This window comes from Anabas testudineus, chromosome 17 (genome assembly GCF_900324465.2).
Source record: "Anabas testudineus chromosome 17, fAnaTes1.2, whole genome shotgun sequence".
Lineage (NCBI taxonomy): Eukaryota > Metazoa > Chordata > Actinopteri > Anabantiformes > Anabantidae > Anabas > Anabas testudineus.
In genome coordinates, this window is record NC_046626.1 from 13787041 (window position 1) to 13807548 (window position 20508).

General features: G+C 41.2%; 1 protein-coding gene across 3 annotated transcripts in view; it reads left to right on the forward strand.

Annotated features, from left to right (window-relative positions):
* Positions 1–16940, forward strand: part of agap3 (ArfGAP with GTPase domain, ankyrin repeat and PH domain 3) — a 101105-nt gene extending 84165 nt beyond the window's left edge. For all 3 annotated transcript variants that reach the window (XM_026374244.2, XM_026374245.2, XM_026374243.1), the window contains exons 14-18: positions 2805–2959; positions 3423–3513; positions 3761–3983; positions 12931–13186; positions 13883–16940. In XM_026374244.2, coding sequence (XP_026230029.1) covers positions 2805–2959; positions 3423–3513; positions 3761–3983; positions 12931–13186; positions 13883–14107 — 950 coding nt within the window. In that variant the 3' untranslated portion in view covers positions 14108–16940. The remainder of the gene's footprint in view (positions 1–2804; positions 2960–3422; positions 3514–3760; positions 3984–12930; positions 13187–13882) is intronic.
* The last annotated feature ends 3568 nt before the right edge of the window (positions 16941–20508 follow it).

Consider the following 20508-nt stretch of genomic DNA (forward strand, 5'->3'; position numbering starts at 1 on the left):
TTTGCTTACTGCAACCACAGAGTAATAACAGAAGCACTAATGGCCCCTTTACAAGCTCATCATGGCAGGTGCTGTAAGATAGCAGTGATTCCACTGACGCATTGTTCATACTTAGATTTACTGTCTGTGAAACACTTTGACCTCAGCATCATGCCTACATGGAGCAGAATTACTTTGGCTTATGGAGCTGAATTGCCACACTATGAATGGCATTAAAAAGTAATATCAGTGTGCTGGAGCTGCATGTAATGACAATACCTGTGACACACACATTGGTGGTGCACATGGTCCTCTGTCTCTTTAGTGGCTACTGTATGTCTCGCAGGTACATTACTATGCATGGAGAACTAGATTTGTTTTCCCTTGTATACTCATCAGTTTAAGAAATCAGCCATCCATTGCTTTTTTAATCTCCATAATGAAAGTGTTTTAATGCCTCCAATTTATTGCCTGGGCAGCCAACAGAATAATTAGCTTTGTTCAGGTCTTTAAAAAGATGAAAACACAAGTATAACAACATTTGAGTTTAGGAGCCACAAATTATAATCAAATGCATTAGTTATTCGACCCGGAGGTATATTGGACAAGAAAAAATTGATTCCTTTTCTGTGTATTGCAATTAATCAAACCTTTTTTATTATTATTATTAAAAATTCTTTTCATATTTTTAGCTTTCATTGTCACTTTTAGGCTCTTTGTATGCCATCAAATGAAGAGTTTTGTATTGTCATCCCTGCTAGCGTTTTAAAATGTCACACCCACATGGGGTCTTTTTTCACTGTAGGTTTAAATGAAGAGGCTTCCAAGTCTTCATTGATCCTCTGTGACCTGTAGTCGATTCCACAAACTAAATCAGATAATTGAAGTCGGTGTCGAGCTAATTGGATTATTGCTTTCTCCCTGAAGAGATGGGCCTCCTCTGCAGCACAGGGATCGCAGCATTAGTTGTGTCCATCAGACACCTGTCACTTAACGGCACAGGGCTGCACCTTGCACAAAGGAGGACGAATTGATTATAAACATTATTTCTTTGATTGTGTGATTTGTCTGATTGTCTCGTCATGATAAGATTGCCGTGATTTGAAAACTCATACTGAGTTAATTTAACATGAAATTATCTCTTCACACATCAAATGTCAGACTAGATTACAGTAAAGTGTGAATATGTTTGTGCAGTAAAAATCTTTGCTTTTTAATGATAAATTATATCATTTTAAATAATTATTACAACACATTAATAGAGCATCAAGGATCCAGAGCATCAAGGATCAAACCTACACAGTTAAAACATTTCCCCTTGTGTCTTCTTGCCTCCAGTCCTCCAAACATGGTTTATGCAAATGAGATGACTATTTGCATAGACATAATTAGGTAATTACAAACCATTTGGCTATGTGCTCAAGCATGTGCAGAGACCAGAGATGTTGCACGAGTCACATTGTACAGTACAGAGTTAATGAATTGCTTCTGAACAGCAGAGGGATTACAGCATGTGTTGGAACATATGTTGTGTCAGACCTCTTGTTTGAAAACGACAGGTGACATTTTCATAAATCTTAGTTAAACACAAAAATGGATATTTACATTTACATTCGGTTATTTGGCGGACGCTTTTTATCCAAACCGACTTACAAGTAAAATATCTAAGTCAAGAAGACGAACTTTAAAATAAAGTGCTCTGGAAGGAACTGTTTTGGTGTCATGGCATGTAGAGAAAGATTTTAAAAAGGTTCGGAAGAGTTCTGTTTTCAGCAAGATTTTCAAAATTGAGCGTGAGGCAGCTGAACTTGCAGAGGTGGGTAGTTTGTTCCACCATAGTGGAACTACAGAGCTGAAAGGTTTTGACCTGTGATATTTTGAGGTGAGGTGATGGGACCACAGTAACCCTGCAGTAATACATTGCAAATATATAATAAAATGCTGCAGATTCTCAATTTCAAAGCCACTTTACAGAACATTTTATTAAGAAATTTGGTAATTTTAGTATTTTATAGTAAAATAATTAAATTCATATGGTGTAATCTCTTTTATCTCTAATTTACAAACATTGTTTTCAGACAGTAATCAAAATATACAGTGAGAAAAGGATTTGCAGCAGTCACAGGGAAACCACATGAGATGTTGCAGGGATTGAAGCTCAGTCAGAGGCCATTTTTGGTTAATGTGGTTAATCACATAGCTATCACATTAGATGATGTATTCAGGTTCAGGGTGTTACCCTGATTAATTTTTACCATCAGTGTTGCAGCGTGAGTGGTCAAATGAGCTTATTTGTCACTCTTGCCCACACCTAAAGAGACCATCTCACATAGTGAAACCACCTATAATGCAACAATGAGTGTGGTCTACCTTATCTAGACCAAGACAAGACAGGGTGAGGACAAGTGTGCATCCCAAATAATTATAATAACCACAACATTTACATAACTTAATACAATGATACTCACAGTTCATGTAGACAGTGGTGAGAGTCTCAGTCTTGAAGTTGATCTGTTAAGTAAAGCAGACATGAACTTTGTCCAAATCAAACCAAAATCAATGCCCAAGAGCACTAAGCACAAGATGCCAAGAAATCATTTGAATGTTGTTGAGTTTAACAGAAGCCAATACCATGCTGCATTTGTGCATGGATGGGTCTCAATCACCGAGCTGCGCCGCTGACTTGCAAAGTCAGATTGCACAGCCGACATGCGTGTTGCTCCAGCTAAACCTGTGCGGCTTACCCAGAATTCACTTTGTCCAACAAACACCAACACCTAGGATCCCCGACGCGTACTAACTCATTGTTTATTTTTGTTTTCCAGAGCAAGAGGACTCTTTTGAGTTCATCATCGTGTCGTTGACGGGTCAAACGTGGAACTTTGAGGCGTCTACATATGAGGAGAGGGAGCTGTGGGTCCAGGCCATTGAGAGCCAGATCTTTGCCAGCCTGCAGTCTTGTGAGAGCATAAAGAACAAGGTAAGTGATAAAAGATGAGAATTATCAGGAGAAACTGGAGAGGGTTGATGATTATATCCAATTGCAGCATTGTCATCACCCCACCATGCTGCTACTTCATTTACATTTCTCTTTTTCCCTTCTTTCCAACCTTTATCGGGCCCTCACCCTCCCCTGCCCCTCTTTCTCCACTTCAAGCTGTCACATGTGGGAGGTTGTCAGACAGGTGCACCACAGTGTGGGGGATCTCTTATTAGAACTGACAGACATCAGAAAAGGAACACGGCTTGTGTCAGCATACTGGGGAGACACAACCTCATTTTCATATTCATATTTTTTCTGCCTCAGTCTTTTCCTAAGACTTTGAAACACTTCTCCCTTCTCTCCTCTCGCTGGTTGTCTAGTCCAGTTATAATTGTTTGCCTTCTCTTACTCTTGCAATGATTAGTTCGTGCTGACCTATTCTTTCCCTCACTCCTTACAGTCTCGATTAGGCAGCCAAAGTGATGCAATGGCCATTCAGTCTATACGAAATGTGAGGGGGAACAGCTTCTGTGTGGACTGTGATGCACCCAGTGAGTATAGTTCTTCACCATAACATATATTATATTACATAATTTTATATTTTATATACTTTATATCGAGTTTGAACTTTTGATTTTAATGGTTCACCGCAAATCACTTTTAATTTATATATAAAATGGCTCAAGAGGCTTTATGCTCCTCATAACATATGAATCTGTCTGTCTGTCTGCAATGAAAGCTTTCTTAACACATTTCTTACTTTATAATCATGATCACCGTCTGTCTTCTTTCATACAGACCCAGACTGGGCCAGTTTGAACCTTGGCGCCTTAATGTGCATTGAGTGTTCGGGCATCCATAGGAACCTGGGCACCCACCTGTCTCGTGTCCGCTCTCTGGACCTGGACGACTGGCCGGTGGAGCTCAGCATGGTGATGACGGCCATTGGTAACACAATGGCCAACAGCGTATGGGAGGGCGCACTGGAGGGCTACACCAAGCCAGGGAGCGACAGCACCAGGTTAGCATCCCTCTGAAAATAAGGTGCTGCTTAATGAAGCATACACAGATTATAGCATGAGACCCCAGCACTCCATTAGCTGCTGTTTATTATCCATCTACATTTCAGCACAGACAGTTCACAGCACAAATTGCTCAAGAAGAGGAGCCAGGGGTGTCAGTCAGGTTTATGTACACACATATGTATTTTATGGTTCGGCATGAGTCTATCCTGTACACATTGATCACAAAATGCAAAGCCAGTACATAGTTGACATCTACTGTGCAGTATATGCGTCAGTCTCTTCGTTCTAGGATGTGATGTCCAATATTTCCCCCACAGAAGCTGTTGACTTTTACTTACCCTGCGTTTGTTCCGTACTCGACTTGAAACTCATAATTCATGAGAGGAGTGTGGTGTGTGACATTGTTTCACACTCACCTTATAAATGCCCCGACTAGCTCCAAATCCATCATGTTTGTCACTTGGAAACCTAAGTGATAATCAAAAAAAGAAATAAATAAAGAAAAATCTCTTAATCTAAACCACATTTAAAACGAGCCTCTGTGCTTTGGTCCTGTTCAGTTTCAGTGTACACGGATCAGTTTATCTAATAAGAAGTCATATCTGTAAACTTATAGTGCACCAGAGTTTCCATTTTGGATCCTAACAATATGTATTTTGAATTATACTGTGCCACTTACCCCGTGCTGCCCTGCCCTAACTTATCTGTTCCCGCTCCTCTGAGGTACCCAGATCTGGTAGGAGGATTGTTTATCTCTTGGTGACAGGTGAGACCTAGCGTCCCAGTCTGACTAATGACCTGCTGTGTGGCTGTGCAGGTAATTAAGCACACCATTATGGCTAAACCCCACCCCAAGAGCCAGGCCCTCGGGCCCCAAGCTGCCCTGTCACATATCCATCACACAGGCCCGGGTCATCACTCTGTCTGTCACAGCAAAGACTGTCTGTAGGGTCTCCCTGGTGGCATTAGACTGTTTTAACATCACAGCTTTGAAACTTTGTTAGGAAAAGTGACACAGGAACAGAAAGACATCAGCAGTTACTTTTTCACTACTAGAACTGCTGCTGTGGTTGATGCCACTACTTTTACTCAAAATAATACGAACATAAACAAATGAAAGTGATGTTTGTTATTCTGTCTATGACACGATACAGATTTATACATTTTAATAACAAAAAAATCTACTTACGAGAGCTCTGTTGTTGTAGTATATTATTTTTACCAGTGTAGAACCAGAAAAAAAAAACTTTCACTGGACTTTTGTGAGAAATACGTGTTCGTGAGAAAACTGCTCCTCGAATTTCCGAGTTGAATTTCAGATAAAAAAATAAATAAAAAAAAATAAGTGGAGCAGCTTCAGCCTAAAATCAAAATGAGCTAGTTGTGGATCTTATTTAAAAACGTTGTCAGAAGTTCTTAAAGACATTTGTCGTTGAGAAATTCTAACAAAAATCAATTTTTTTGGAAAAATAGCAGTTTTTCATTGTTCTGTCAGTGTACTGCTAGTCTCAGGCCCTTTCCTCTTGAAATCCATCCTCCGCTCTTCTTCGGCCAGTTCAGAACTGAGTAATGGCCTGCAGTTATGTATTGAATAGTATCTGAGCTAAAGTGCTTCACTGTGGACTTGATGAAAGATTATTGATGTTGATTTCTCTCCCTACCACTGTCAGTCCCACGTCGCCTCGGGCAGGAAGGTTCTTCATTGTCTAAAAAATCCGATCTTATCCCGCAGCAGCATCTCCATTAGTTTTTACTGTCAAACAATAAATCTAATTTGCAGCATAACTAATCCTCAGACAAAAAACAGCTGTTGTTGATATTATCTGTAGCCACTGGTTATTGAAATGCTGATTACTTCGTTGCTGGAAGAATAATGTAGCCTTGTGGGGTAAACGTTGGTTCCAAATACCTTCTTTTATTTTTCTTTTTAAAGACTGATGAATTATTATTTAATAAGATGATGTTTTTTTTTTCTTTACACACCATAAGCTTTCACCTGTCTCTCTTTCTGTGTGAGCTGCTCTTCACTTGAATCGCACACATATGAGAGAATTTTAATTGTGTCATATCGGTGACATGCAGCAGCTTTGTGATGGCACCCAGGCAGGCTGTATATGGCTGCTGACTCCCACTAAACATTAGTGACACTTAATCTAAACGATTCAGTAAGTACCTGAATATCAACTCAGTGTCTGATTGAATGTCTCCTGCAAGACTAGTTTTACCTCTTGCATTTTTGAGATTTTACTTAAAAGCATTCATCCACAAGATTGGTTTAGCTTATGATATTCTGGATCGAAAGAACACAATATATTAATTTGTCGTATGCTGATCCACACAGCAACGCTGAAATTACTGGTGTACATCAGACTGATTGCAGGCGTTATAATAGGAAGCATGTTTCTGTGTACATATATGTCAGCTGATCACCTGCTGTTAGATGCTCTAGATGAATGCATGATAGTGCCTCCTGAGTCACCATTTTAATAAAATGTTGTAACTTATACATTTTAAATTTATTATAAGCCATTAAAATGAGCATATTTTGGATTCCCGGGCTGCAATAAATGCCTTTCCCTTTCTATTTGGTGATAATACAGTCAGAAATGTTGATAATCCTTTAATAAATGCTCATGTCCTTCTTACTTTCTTATAGACCATCTGGTCTGCAGTTAAAAAAAGTTAATTATCATTCATCATTAATGTCATTAATGAAGACTTTTGTGTTAGTATTGTGCTGAAAACTGCAAAAGGCAAGAGGTCAGATGTTTCAAACAGCCAGAGGAATTTTTCACAACATGATAATCCATCTAGGGCTTAAAATTGAATAAGCTATAATTTAACTGTTAATAAAGTCATTAGTTACAATTTGTAACCCGTGTAGCTTTTATTAGAAAGTGGCACCAATTGCATCAAATCCAGAAACCAGCTCTGGCCGGGCTACAGTTAAATCTGTGCTAATAAATTAAATGGAAGCTCTGGATTGTGGCTGATTTCTGCAGTCAGCATATTGGAGGGGAGTTGTTCTTTTAATTAGCACCTGGGAGTCGTTGTGTTTTGCACGTCAGCTCTAATTGCTTGGCATCTCCGTGATAGAAAACACCACAGACTATTTTGACGTGTACGATGGGGGAGGTCCAACAGCTAACTCTGCCCTCATCGTCTTGTGGCACACACACACACACACACACATAGTAAAGCATACACAGACACCAGTTCCCATTTGGGGAAGATGTCCTGGAGCGTGGACGGATGTGGACGGCTATCCCTCACTGACGCGGGCCTCTCACTGTCACCCTCTGTAGGTTCCGTGCCGCCCTCGGCCACAGGCAGGTAATAGCTCTGATGAGAGCCCTCCACTTTGTTTCAGAAATAATTTGCCACTCCTGCCGCCTGCAGGGTCTACGTGGTAATAAAAATGAATCACACCACTAACCTCTCCAAACGTGGCCCCGCTGCCTCTTTTAACCCCTTCCACCCCGACATCTTGGCTTGTCCTCCCAAGCTGTTTGTTGCATTTACAACATCAGTGCTTTGACTATAAGGTTCCTGTTTTAGGATTTGTCCACTGTGATCTCCGTCACTCCGTCCTCCACGTTAGTTAGTCACCCAAACACAGAGGAGAGCTTGTAGGGTACTCACAGGTTAGGAGTGCTGGAACGACCATCTCTCAGAAGAGCTTTTAGAATAGCCGGCCTTGCCAGGAGCCCTTGTGGTGGAAGAGTAATTAATTAAGACAAATGAATGACTGGGTCTTCCCATGTCCTCCCTCTCTCGCTCTTTTTCTCTCTCTCTAAATGAAACCCACAGGTCAGTAATTAGCCCTGTGTGGGAGAAGTGATACCACAGTCACTAATTGCCCACATGCCACCGGGTTTCAAAGCCAGGTAGATGTAGAGAGGAAGGACTGAGTCATAATGGCACGATCTACGGTACTTAACAGTGGATTTAGTTTCATATTGTTAGCATCACAAATCATTACACCAAAGTTACTGTCTGATGTGAAAGAAAAAGGGATCCCAGACCATCCCTTTACGTGAGCAAGATTAAAATCATGTCCGTACTTGAAGCTGGCTGCATACATAACCAGAGCATGTGTTATTGTCCCCTCAGCTTTGTATGTGAGGAAAGGGTTCAGCAGGGGTTAACAGCATGAGCATTTAAGGGTGTTAGTCTTGCTGGCACAAAAACACAGCCACTCCATCACGAGGAGTCTGACAACCTCATTAATGTCACGATATATTCAACTCATCCCACTGCCTGCCTACGGCACCCAGATGCTCGCATATTGGCCCCTGAATAGATCTCAACCTTTTGAATTCTGGTCATCTGTTCAGACCCCCAAAAAGTGGCATCTATTCCACTTGTAAAAATATTTGTCTTGATTCTTTTGCAGCTGCTATTCTCAGAGCAGAGCATAGCATGTCCACACTGTACCCACTGGACCATAGGGGTCCTTATTTAGCACTTTCTGCTGCAGCGTTTACTGTGTTGCTCCTTCATTTCTCGCCCTTAGCAACCTTTGATGCTTTGGGGCCCAGCTTTCTTTCCCCGTTGTGTGCGTTTTTTTCATCTCTGTCGTTTCCCTTTCAGCCCCCTCTCCATCTTTCTGCTGCTGTCCCTCTTCCTTACTCTGTGTCTCATCCCTCCCCTTGGTTTGTGGAAGTGAAGCTGCTGGCTGCATGGGAATCAGTCCCATACAAGTTGCACACCCCCACTGTGAGGTCTGTTCAGCCTGGTCAAACCCCAGCACCCCCCTCCAACCCTTCAACACCATTTCTCCTCTTCAGTGCATCTATTTGATGTGTCCACAGTGAATTTGGATGCTTAGGGAAGAGTAGGAGGAGCCCTTGAAGCTTTGATTGTTTAGGAGGACTCAGTATGTGTTTGAAAGATGGGCTGGTGGTGGGACGGACATCCTCCTCTTCCTATGGACCAATGCACCTTTATTGCAGGCAGTCAGAGTGGTCGTTCTGTGGCCACTCCACCACTAGCTCCACCCTCTCTGTCTCAGTTTCCCTTCCATGCCTATAAATTGCCATTCGCCTTTGTCTTTCAGGCTTGACTAATTATCCTTGTTTGTCCCTCTTTATTTGAATTCAGTCATGTGTTCTTGACTCCGTGGGCTGGGTTTAGGAGAATCATTCCGCCATTTGCCACTTAATTAAGTCAGAGTCAGGATCCATTGCTCAACGGAGAGCTGAAGGGACAGAGCTCTAATAGAATTATAAAAGAGGCCTTTCTCTGTTGTTAAGGTTGCCTTTATCTAGGTGGACTCTGCATAGGCAAATGAAAGGGGACACCAGGAGTCCCATTTCCACTTTAGACTCGGTAAGCATTTTGATGTTTGCCCAAGATTTCTTTCAAATAAGCCTCAGTGAAAGAAAAAGTTAAATGTGGATCAGCTGCGAGATAACCCTGAAGGAGGACGTTTGTGGCCTAGCAAATACCGCTTGTTTTTAAAGGCACATAGGCATTTTTATTGGGGATTTTGAGCTCCCCTGTGTCCCCTAAGCAACAGAGACATTTAGAGCAAGTATGTGTTCAACCCAGGGGAAATTGATGTCTGGTGCCCATGTCTGTATATGTGTGTGTATATATATATATATATCAGAGTAGCCCTAAGATCAGTTTCCTAAATATCCTCGCATGCTCTGAAAATTCACTCACCTTTCCCTGTCCACCTCCCCTCCTGCTCTGCCCTGGCACTTTGACATGCTAAATCTGCTGATTTTATTTTTCTTCCTCCTGTGGTGAGGAAGTGTCCTTTTCAAGGGTCTCAGTTTTCCCTTCTGACTGTCTAAACCCTACCTCTGTTTGGATTGTTTTTCTATTTCAAACAAAAGACAGAGGCGGGATTACCATTTCACTTCCTTTCACACTCTGTCTTTCAAGTGGCACCAGCTGGGGAATTTTTTAAGAACCGCTGCCTAGCTCCTTTTGCTTTTTGTTTTTAAAGTGGACTATCTACAAAGAACTGTGGTTGAATTTAGAGCAGTGAGTGAAGCCTTATCCTGCAAGTTTTCAGGGCTGATTTTGTAGTGGAGGCTAACAAAATGTCCTCAGGGCTCCTTTCTGAGATGTTGACGTCTTCTTAATGGCTCTCCTCAGCCTTTTTGTTTCACATGTTGGTGCTAACTTTCTGCCTCATTTAGCTCATATCAATTCACCGGACTCCACAGATTCAGCATCCTATTCGTGTCCTAGCTCCCTGAAACAAACTTTGGACAACAGCTATTACGGATTGCTTTCAACTGTGCTTAGATTTTTGTTAAGGGTTGTATATTCTTCCCTGAGGATTACCTCGTAGGTTTTATAGTTTTTAGACAGACTTAATCCTCCTTGAAACTTATAGACCCTTTGACAACAAGGTCCACCAGAAATAAGAGGGGATGGCAGGACAGCCCCTTCCTGTTCTGAGCAGTCTAATGGCTCTAAGGCCATTTGATTTGCTAACAGGCTTACCCACACATAATGATGGAGTAGGGATTGATTGAGGTCTTACACCATAAAACCCAGAGCTACTGCAATTGCCTGCTATTAGAGCTGTATTGTTGCTCACATAATACCTTCATTCCTAAGAAAAGATTTGGTTATGGTATAGCAGGGTAAAGGACTCTCTCCTCAGATATTTACTTCCAGGTTATAACAAAATGGACCCGTATGCTGATAGACGTAATAGCTTCAAGGTTTTTTTAAGATGTGGGTTAAGCTGTTTTATGAGCTTCCAGTGGTGTTTTACAGTTGATCAATCTGCGCTTGGGTGCCGATAAAGCCTCTTCCATCACAGCTCTAACTCCCATAGTTGGGGCCGGTGCCAGGCTCCCGTGTAAGACGGACTGCTTAGTGAAGTGAGCCCGGCAGCTGACATATGAGTCTGAAAATGGTTGCTGTCTGTGGTAGGTTGGCAGCCTTGACACCTAGCCGCTAAGATCATAATAAAAGAGAGTGACTAATGTTGAACTGGTTGCAGCAGCTGTGGTAATAGAAAATTAGCTCTTTGGAGATATAGTTAAAAATCTGTTTCATTTGAATTCACACAAATATTTTCTAACTTATCTCTAGATTATAGACTATGTAACTTCTATGCAAACAGTTGTGGTTTTTAGATAACATTACGTGTTTTCTGCCTCCAATGCCACTTTTTCTTTAGCAACTATCTATTCAAGTATTTACAGGTTTGTCTAGCATCACCAGGGCATTGATGCAGAGTGTTCACATACATTTTTTTAAAGCATTAGACCGGAAATATTCTACATTTTACCTGTTGTCCATATCTAAAAGGTGATCCTGCTAACAAATACGTCTGTGCAGCCAATCCTTATTTAGCTTTTATGTCTCAGGCCTGCATTGTTGTCCAGGAACCATTAAAAACTCATCACTAAGCCACACAGCACTGAATGACACGTTCCCTCATGATAATGAACTTTGTGATGGTGGGTAATCCCCACATTCTACGTCCTACTGCTGTAAATCCTCTAGTGTATTAATCCACAGTAGAAAATAGCCCCTAATAAACGTATTATTAGTTTCTGTTTTCATGTTTTGTAAAAAAAAAAAAAAAACATAAAACTAAAAAACTAAAAAAACACATTTATTTAAATGTTATAATGTACATGTAATCCCTTTTTTTGGAGAATTTCATCTTCATAAGAAACCAGTGGGTGTAAGGCTGTAAACACAGCAGGGAAGTTTAAAGATATTGAGAGACACACTAACACATTGTTATTTGGCATCTTTTTTTATTTACTGGCAATAAGAAACGTTTGGAATAAATACTTTTACTTATACTTCCATAATTCTACTTTTATAATTTGGGGAAATCAAATCTTGATGGATATGTGATTTAATGTGTACGTGTGTTCTTCTGTTGCTCATCTAAAAGGTAACCGTTTTTAAGAATTAGTCATTGAGTTTGTTTTCACTGTGACTATGATGAAATAGAATTGAAGTGAATTAGACTGTCAGCTTGGACATGCTGCTAAGACTCGGCCCATTGATAGAGAGTCCCATGAGAGCCTTGTCACTCCAGTGAGCGTTGCCGCTTCAACTTATCCATACAAACCTTCTCCTTTCTGTCACTCACCCATAAATCCAAACAACAGTCTTTTTCTGCTCCCCTTATCACACCGGCTGACAGGGTCACAGGGTTAGTGCCACACTGGGCATGCTCAGTCATTCACATATTGATATTGATTTTTTTTTTTCTTTCTTATTTGGACAGTTTATGTGGACAGAGAATGAAACAGGGGGTCAAGATGGAGAGCAATAGATAGAATTCTGCCTGGCGATAGTGGACGGAGCCTTCCCTCGGTCTATTCTCTGCTGTAGGCTGGAGTGAAGGAGCCCCACATCCCATCGTCCCTTTCTGGCTGCCATTCAGCCCCATCGATCTGACTCGGGGCCCAGCCACCCCAAGGGAGACTGGGGCTCTGAGACACACTGTGCCTTTTGTGGAGGGGATCCACCAGTTCAGACTGACAGCCGACAGTGCTGATAAAAATATGCCCCCCCTCCTTCCTATATTGTCCACAGCAGACATGCTGTTGAAGATGTGTAACCTTTAGAAAGCTGGCCAGGCTCTAACCGTCTTGCTGTCGACTGTAATCAGTAGAAAGTGGAATATTGCCCAAAGCGTCACACCCTTTGGCATTCTCACATCTCTCCAGACTATCTCACTGTATTATGTCCCACTGTGATATTCGGGGCTAGTGGCTTTCTTGTGCTCTAATAATTTAGAAATGTCACTTCACACTGGTGAGCCAATTACTGTAATACTTCCCTTGTGTGTACAGTCTTCCTTTTGTGAGTTTTTGCCTTTAAATCACTTCTAAACTATGAGATACTGTATTGAAAGTTCTTCATCTTAGTCACTAAATTGCTTTTAGCATCATATGTCACCCTGCCTGACCTGTAGCGTCCATGTCATTTTCTTCTCTCCAGGGAAGAGAAAGAGCGCTGGATCCGAGCCAAGTATGAGCAGAAGCTGTTCCTGGTGGGACTGCCCCAGTCTGATGTACCCCTGGGGCAGCAGCTGCTTCGGGCAGTGGTGGAAGATGACCTGAGGTTGGTGGTGTTGCTGTTGGCCCACGGCACCAAGGAGGAGGTTAACGAGACCTACGGGGACGGAGACGGACGCACCGCTCTGCACCTCTCCTGTGCTATGGCTAATGTGGTCATCACACAGCTCCTCATCTGGGTGAGTGGGCTCCACGGACTCTTGGGGAAACGGTCTGAGATGGATGAACATTGTTTCTTTTGGCCAAGTGAAAGTCTGATACCAGATACCAAAACAAGTGTGTCTTGACGTTTCTAATCGTCTCATGCTGTTTGATGCTGTTCAAATAATTCTTTCCTTACCTTACTCAGATTAAAATAACTCTATTTTATCATTTATCCATATAACATTGGTCATTAACTTATTAGGACCCATAAATTAGCCTGTAGCATTACTTTGATTGGCACTAAATGGCCGGTGCCATCATACCAAAAAAATAGTTTAGGTCATGTAGGTAAATTTAAATATACTAAGTTTGAAAATAATGTAATTGGTCTGAAATGTTGTTAAAAAACCCAAATTCCTAAGAAAATACAGACTTAGATTTAATATTTCATAAATATATATGCATCTTCCTTCTTCAGCTTCAGTAACTGAGCAGAAAATAAAAGGGAATACGTCACGTCATTATTCCAGATGGTCAAGGTATACTTAAGGCTACGCACTTTCAGTGTACAAGTTTCCACAGCGCAGATTGTTTTAAGCTTATGTTGTTAGTCACTCAAACATTCCTGTTGCAGTAAGAAAACACTTTGTCTTCTTGTGATAAACTCCATGCTAATGCTTTGAAATCCATGTTACTATGTTAAATCTTATTTCTGATCTTTTCTCCCGCAGTATGGTGTAGATGTGAAGAGTCGGGATGCTCGCGGCCAGACGCCGCTATCCTGCGCCCGGCGAGCTGGGAGCCAGGAGTGCGCTGACATCTTAGTCCAGCATGGCTGTCCCAACGATACGAGCAGCTTGACCTCTGTGCCCACGCCCAACATGAGCCGCCGTAACCCCAACATCAACAACAACAATGCCCAGTGTGAGCTCAACCGCAGTATTAGTATCATGTAGGAAGCAGAGAGCAGCTGCAGACAAACATAAAAAAAAAAAAAAAAGCAGAACCCTCCCGTGTCTCTTCCCAGTACTTCCTCCTCTGTTTCACACTGTGTAACCCAGAATCAGTATCAATAGAGAGAGATCAGGAGCGATGGACTTAGTGTTGATATTCTACGCTGAAAGAAGTGGGTGTTTGGGATTCGGACATTGTACATTGCTCATTTTATATTTGTATTTTTTAATATGTTTTCTTTGTTAAATTAATTCAGTCTTGGTCTGAAATGATCATGATCAGCTTTAAGCTTTTTGTTTTTAAGCGTCAACCAAACAAATGACTTACTTTGGCATTCATACCTACCCTACGAAAAGCATTTCCTTAATGTGTGAACATTTCCTTTTATGTCTTCCCCTTCTGCGACTTGAACTGATTTTATAATGAGCGTGAATGAGAAACTTCCTTCAAATTTCCAAGCCTAGGCGTTAAACTCAAATAAAACTGTGAGGAATAGTTTTACAAGTGACAAAACACTGATGTGGGAAAGAAGCTAAATCTTCCATGATATCAATGACTGTTGCAACTTTAGTAATGATGCATGTCTTCAACACAGCTATCAAACTCCTGGAATACTATTCATATACAAAGGCAAAGCAATTACAGCCGAAGAATCTAAAGTGATTTAGATACTTAATTCACATCATCATAAAGAAGTTGATTGCAGAATTTCTGTCGGGTGCAACTGAACCATTTCCTTCACCACCCTTACTGTGATCCTTGAGCAAAAAGTGTCCGTGACTATAAAGGAATTAAGGGCATAATGTTGAGCCACGTGGCTTCGTAAGCATGCCTCCTCAATCTGAATTCGTTCAAATTTAAAGTTTGATTGAAATTGTGCCATTATGATGTCTTTGCTGCAGTAATTTTCTGATTGACTAGACTTTGTTGATAATTATTTGACGGATTCACGCAATTTCAAGCCATAAGCGTACGGGAATATCCATTTACCTCCTGCGGCCAAAGGCTGTAAAATTGGTACTCACTAGAGGGTTTCCTCTATTGTTGCTGTGAAATACATATATGGTACTCTGTGTGTGCGTCCGTACATACTGTACAATACGTGTGTGCTTACGCCTTAGTCTGCGACCGTGTGCAGCAGAGTGTGACTGGGCATTTCTGTTCATAAACATTGGAGAAAGGACGCTGGAGAAGAAGACAAACACCTACAGTGAAGATTTGGGAACATACCTGTGTTTTAATGTACAGACCTCTGTAAAAAGTAGTTCCTCTTCCTTCATCTTATTCCTTATAATAACAGTTCTGACTTTTAGAGTCAGCAAAAAAAAAAAACTAAATTTCCTTTTCTCTATGTGCCCACCGCCATCCTGAGAACCTGTCAGCCTAAAAGCAGGGAGGTAATAAAATGCATTCAAGTGACTGAAAAGAGAGTGACATGTAGGGATTAAAACAAACAAGGTTTGTAGACGGGAGTTTAGTTAGTTCTCTCTTTGCTTTAATGCAAATGTACAGTATTCCACACATATGATAAGTCCATTCATTTATAGTAAATAGGACTTGGGAAAGAAATGAATTCAGGTGGAGTTCTGCAGTATATTTTCCTCTTTCTTCAACTGCCATTTTAAGGTTTTAAACCGTCGTGATTTTATGAGTTTACAGAGGCAGGATGTATGTTTACAGAGCAAGTGATTAACTTGGTACCTTAAATACTATTTTATTTTGTTGCTTTACAGTGTTTGTGTTTTCTGAGTTGAAAGAAAATGAATATGTGGTCAAAGCTGATGATTGAATTCAGGCGATTGCTAAATGTTAAAGGGGAAATTTGACTTTTTGAGAAATGTTCTAACCTCTTTTGTTGCCAAGAGCTAGTTTTGGGGGTGGTGGGGTGGATATCATTTTCATGGCTGTGTATTAAGTGTGGAGCAGCGTTAGCCTTGCAACACCACACAGTTCGCTATGAAAATGCAAAACAAATTTAACAAAACACGAATAAGTCATGTGATTTGTTAGCTTTGACCATAAGAGGTTGTGGTAGGTGGATTGTCAGTGTTTGATTTAATTGATCATGCTAAGTTAAGCTGCATCCACCGTGGAATTGATCTCTTTGTGTAGCGTCGAGAAATAAAGCGTTTAAGTCTATTTCCAAAAATGTCAAACTGTCATCAAACAACAAACCACAAATTCAACGGGATACCTTTAAATGTACTTGTACTGTACAGTTGTACTTGCCTTATTTCTTATTTTGTTTTTTTGTTTTCTTAATTGACTTCTTTTAATAAGTGTATTTCAGAATCTGAGGAGATTACTGTGAGGAGTATAATGTGTACAGTGATTACCAGAACCCTTATTTACACACTGTAGATGCCGAAATAACACGAGAAACTTGCCTGTTTGTCCCCAAACACAACATGAAGTGTACATATCAGCTTAATGCTTTTATCTGAAGACAGGCTGCTCCTAGAGAAACAAACGGAACTGGTTTTAGGTCCCCCTGACCCAGAAAACCATATTTTGATATGTTGTTTTTGTTTCTCCTTAGGCATATATTTAAGGTACTTCTGTTTGGTCTCAACATTAACCGACCATCTTTGGTACTTGTGTATAATGATGTACATTTGACATATTTATAACGCAGTATGTAAATATCTTTTGTTCTGTTTTGTTTGAGTTCATTTTCCTATTCCTATTGTAATTCTTTTACGTTCAGAACGTGAAACAAAGCAAAAGCTAAAGAGTAACTTGATGTATGCTTGGATGCTTGGCTGACTGTTGACCTATTAATAAACACTCAAATAAAATGATGTAGCCTTCCCTGGATTTAGGGAAATCGACACATTTGTCTTGTGCATGTGTTGTTCATTCATCGCCCATCACGCTGCAGTCGCTCCCGTACCTTCTGAAACCCAACAGATGAGGTGAGACTTTCAAAATAAAGCTCTTTGCCATTTCACCTTCTCCCATGTTCTTTCATCAAACCTCACAGAGAAATTCAGCGTCACCGGACCAGACTCAGTCCTGTTTATGTGCCCGTGACAGCTCCAGCAGGCCTGTTTTGAGGTAAGTAAAGCAGCCTCTCCACTTCCTGTCTGCGGGACCCCCAGCAGCTGCTGAAAGAGGATTAAGATAAAGACTTGGGCTTAGTGTCAGGTAGCACAACACCGTGGAGAAAAGTGAAAGGTCTGTGTTCGGAGGAGTCAAGCCCTCACTAATCCACTTCTTATTTCCTGCTAATCTTGTCTTAGCATATCTTCATCCCCTTCCTCTCTCTGTTGGCTGGCATTGTTCGTACTTTGTCACCTGGTTTCTCTTCAGTTTTATCTCTTCCTCCCTTGATGCTGGCCTAACATGGAGTCACAAACCTATGTTCTCAACTACTTGCTTTAAGAGCAGTGGGGGTCTTGTATGAGCACACCATTTTCTGCTTAGAGCGCTTTTAGTTATATTTTCTCTGCTTTTCTCACAACTTTGGGTGAGTAAGTCTTGTTTCAAATGAAGCGATGTCTTATAATATAATGCACCGATCAGAATTAGCCATTGTTTGATATATTTTATTGTTTTCTTTTGGTTGAGCCCCGAAAGTGAACCAAAACTGTGACACTGTGGGCTCAAACACCACAGCGATGGTGCTAGAACTGCTCTAGATGTTCAGGGAAACTGCACAGATGGTAATTCTTTGTGACTACAATTGACCTCTTTCACATGCACCTATTGTTATAATAAAAATATGTCTTCAGTGGTTGTAAATGTCAATAATGTACGGCCTTGCTGACAACAGCCGACACAGATCCATGAATCCTGAGAAATATAACCAAAAGAATTGGTCCTGTCACTTATTACCGTGCCACACGCCCTGGCAGACCTCAGCCACTTGTGTTTGTTGTGGCGAGGCTGGAGCGCTTGCTTGCACTGCTGTGTGTTTTGATATTTCATCAGGGCCTGCTAAACAGTGAGGAGGGCTCTTTGCCGCCCACCTCTTCTCAGACAAATTGCCTCCAAGATTGCAGAGGTGGGTCTGAGGCTGATGGATGGGTACACAAAGACCTGACGAGACCATATTTGCAAACATTAAATCCATATTTCCATAACATGTAGGAGCTGCTTGGCCACAGGCCACTTTAACAGCCTGTTTAGCAAGCAGCCAGTGACGTGCCTGATAGTCACAGAAATGTTGATGTAAGGTGCCACTAAGCACTGGTTTGTCTTGCATGTCTTTACCAGCTTTGATTTGGTTACTGTTGCTTCCTGTTTTTCGCCTCCCTTCAGCCTCTTAACCTCTTTAACCAGTAATTATTTCCACCGTCTCTGCTCCTGAGTGCCTCCCACACCTTTACATCCATTCATCAATTGCAGCTCCATCGTGTCTGACTAGTACATCCATGTTGCACCCTTGCCTTCCTGACTGCCACTAACCCGTGTCAGTGCGTGCATTTCCATATCCTTGAACCTCTCACTAATCAGCACATTTCAGTGCATGTCTGCCTTTCTGTCGCTCACTTGGTGCCAACTTGGCTGCTTCGTACCCGCCGTGCTGTCTTCCTTTTCATCCTCCTTTCTCTCCTTTGTTTTACATAAACGCGCTGTTCTCATCACTCTCTCCCTTTCTCCTCTTTCCTCTCTCTTTCTCTCTCCTTCCCCGTTGGCTTTTGCCTGCATTTCTCTGTTAATTTGCCTGAGAATGCATTAGCTGTAATGAAGGCTGAGGGCCGAGGGAATCCTCCAGGGTTCCATTAATCATCCCCCCTCAGACAGGCAACCTTGATTACAAGTGGCAAGAAATTCATTAGAGCCGGGCCTCTGACAACTCTTATCTCCGCCACTAGATCTGACTCATTAGGCAGCCAAATTAAAGCTATGATGGCCCTGATGAAACTCATCGCTTGTTTATCTTGTGCGATTTGATGCATCTGCCCATACATCACTGTAGCCACGACCGTCCGGACCCTCCCAAGAAGTCAGGCCTCCAGTCGGCGCTGAGCAGCCTGTACACTCACACAACCAGTAATGAGGTCCTTCGCTTTTCCTCTCTCTCACTCTCTCTCTTTCTCTGTCTCCAGGTGGGAACATGGAAATGGTTTAATGTCTTTGCTGGAGAGAACTTCTGATATTTCAATTTGTGATTCAAGTAGCAGAATGGCAGAATTATGTAGATACTGTCTGGAGATTGGAGTGTTTGCTTAAGAATTAACCAATTCACAAAGAAAATCATAAAAAAAAAATCCAAAATCTGTTATAGTGACATGATTGTTCATTTCTCTGTGTTGTGAAAATTCAGTACAATGTTACTGTTGTTTCCCCCTCAACTATCTCTTGGCAAGAAAATGTACAGAAACTCGCCTGGTGATAAAACTGGAGTGAAATAGTCTCACTAGCAACAACCCGAGTGTCGTCACCTCCACCAAGCAGCTCATGGAAACTGAAATAGCCGCTGCACTCTGGCACAGTGTCGTGGAATTGACCATCTATATTAGTCAGCTCCTGAGCCATGATAAAACTTCCACTGCTCCTTCACACGATCATCACTCCTTGAATCCCCATCCAAGTGTCACAGTCTTGATGTATGAGGTGGACAGTGAAATAAACTTTACTACTCATGGGTGCCCAGCTCTCAAAGTGTCTGTTTATGCTCTGAGAACAAACTGAGATGAGGCATTTGTTCAGGTTGTGCACCAATGAGAGGGCTGAGGGAAATGAAAATTAAGATAATTATATCTATGAAGATTCTCTAGAAAGCTGTCATCCAAGCCACATGACTAACAACTGATTCAGGAACAAGTTGGTTAATTTAATTAAATATTAATACTAATAAAATATTTGAAGAATCCTGCCCTGTCATACTTCAGCAGGTGCTGCTGCAGTGGCTTCAGGCCTGAGTCTATTTTGGAAATGGGAGACCAATCACTTTCCGCCATCTGAGATGAGACGAAATTATTCCAACATGAGACTTTCCTGGAGAGAGTTCAGAGACACTGTGTAAACCCAGAATTGTGCGTAGCCTATTAAAGTTCCCATAAAAACACCAAACAGTCTTTTCCCTTTCCTGTAATTGGATAGTTATGTGGTCGGACATTATTTAGTTACAGATTATTTTAATATTGATGCTTAATAAGTAGTTTCCATGTGTAGTCTAAGTAAGCAGGGCATCACATTTATTTACTCATTTTTTATGTCACTACACTTTAGATTAGGTCTAGTAATGTAAGTAATTATGTAGTTGTGAGAAATGTTTTTAGATCTACTTCTATGAAACCTGTTATTTTTAGAAGCCATATGTTGCATCTTCTGCAGTCATAAAACTACTTTGATCTAAATTTAGAAAATATCTTGGCAATTCAACAACTGCACAGGATTTTTTTGTGTTGAATTTTCTAAAGGTGTAAATACAAGTAAATGTGAAATCTAATCT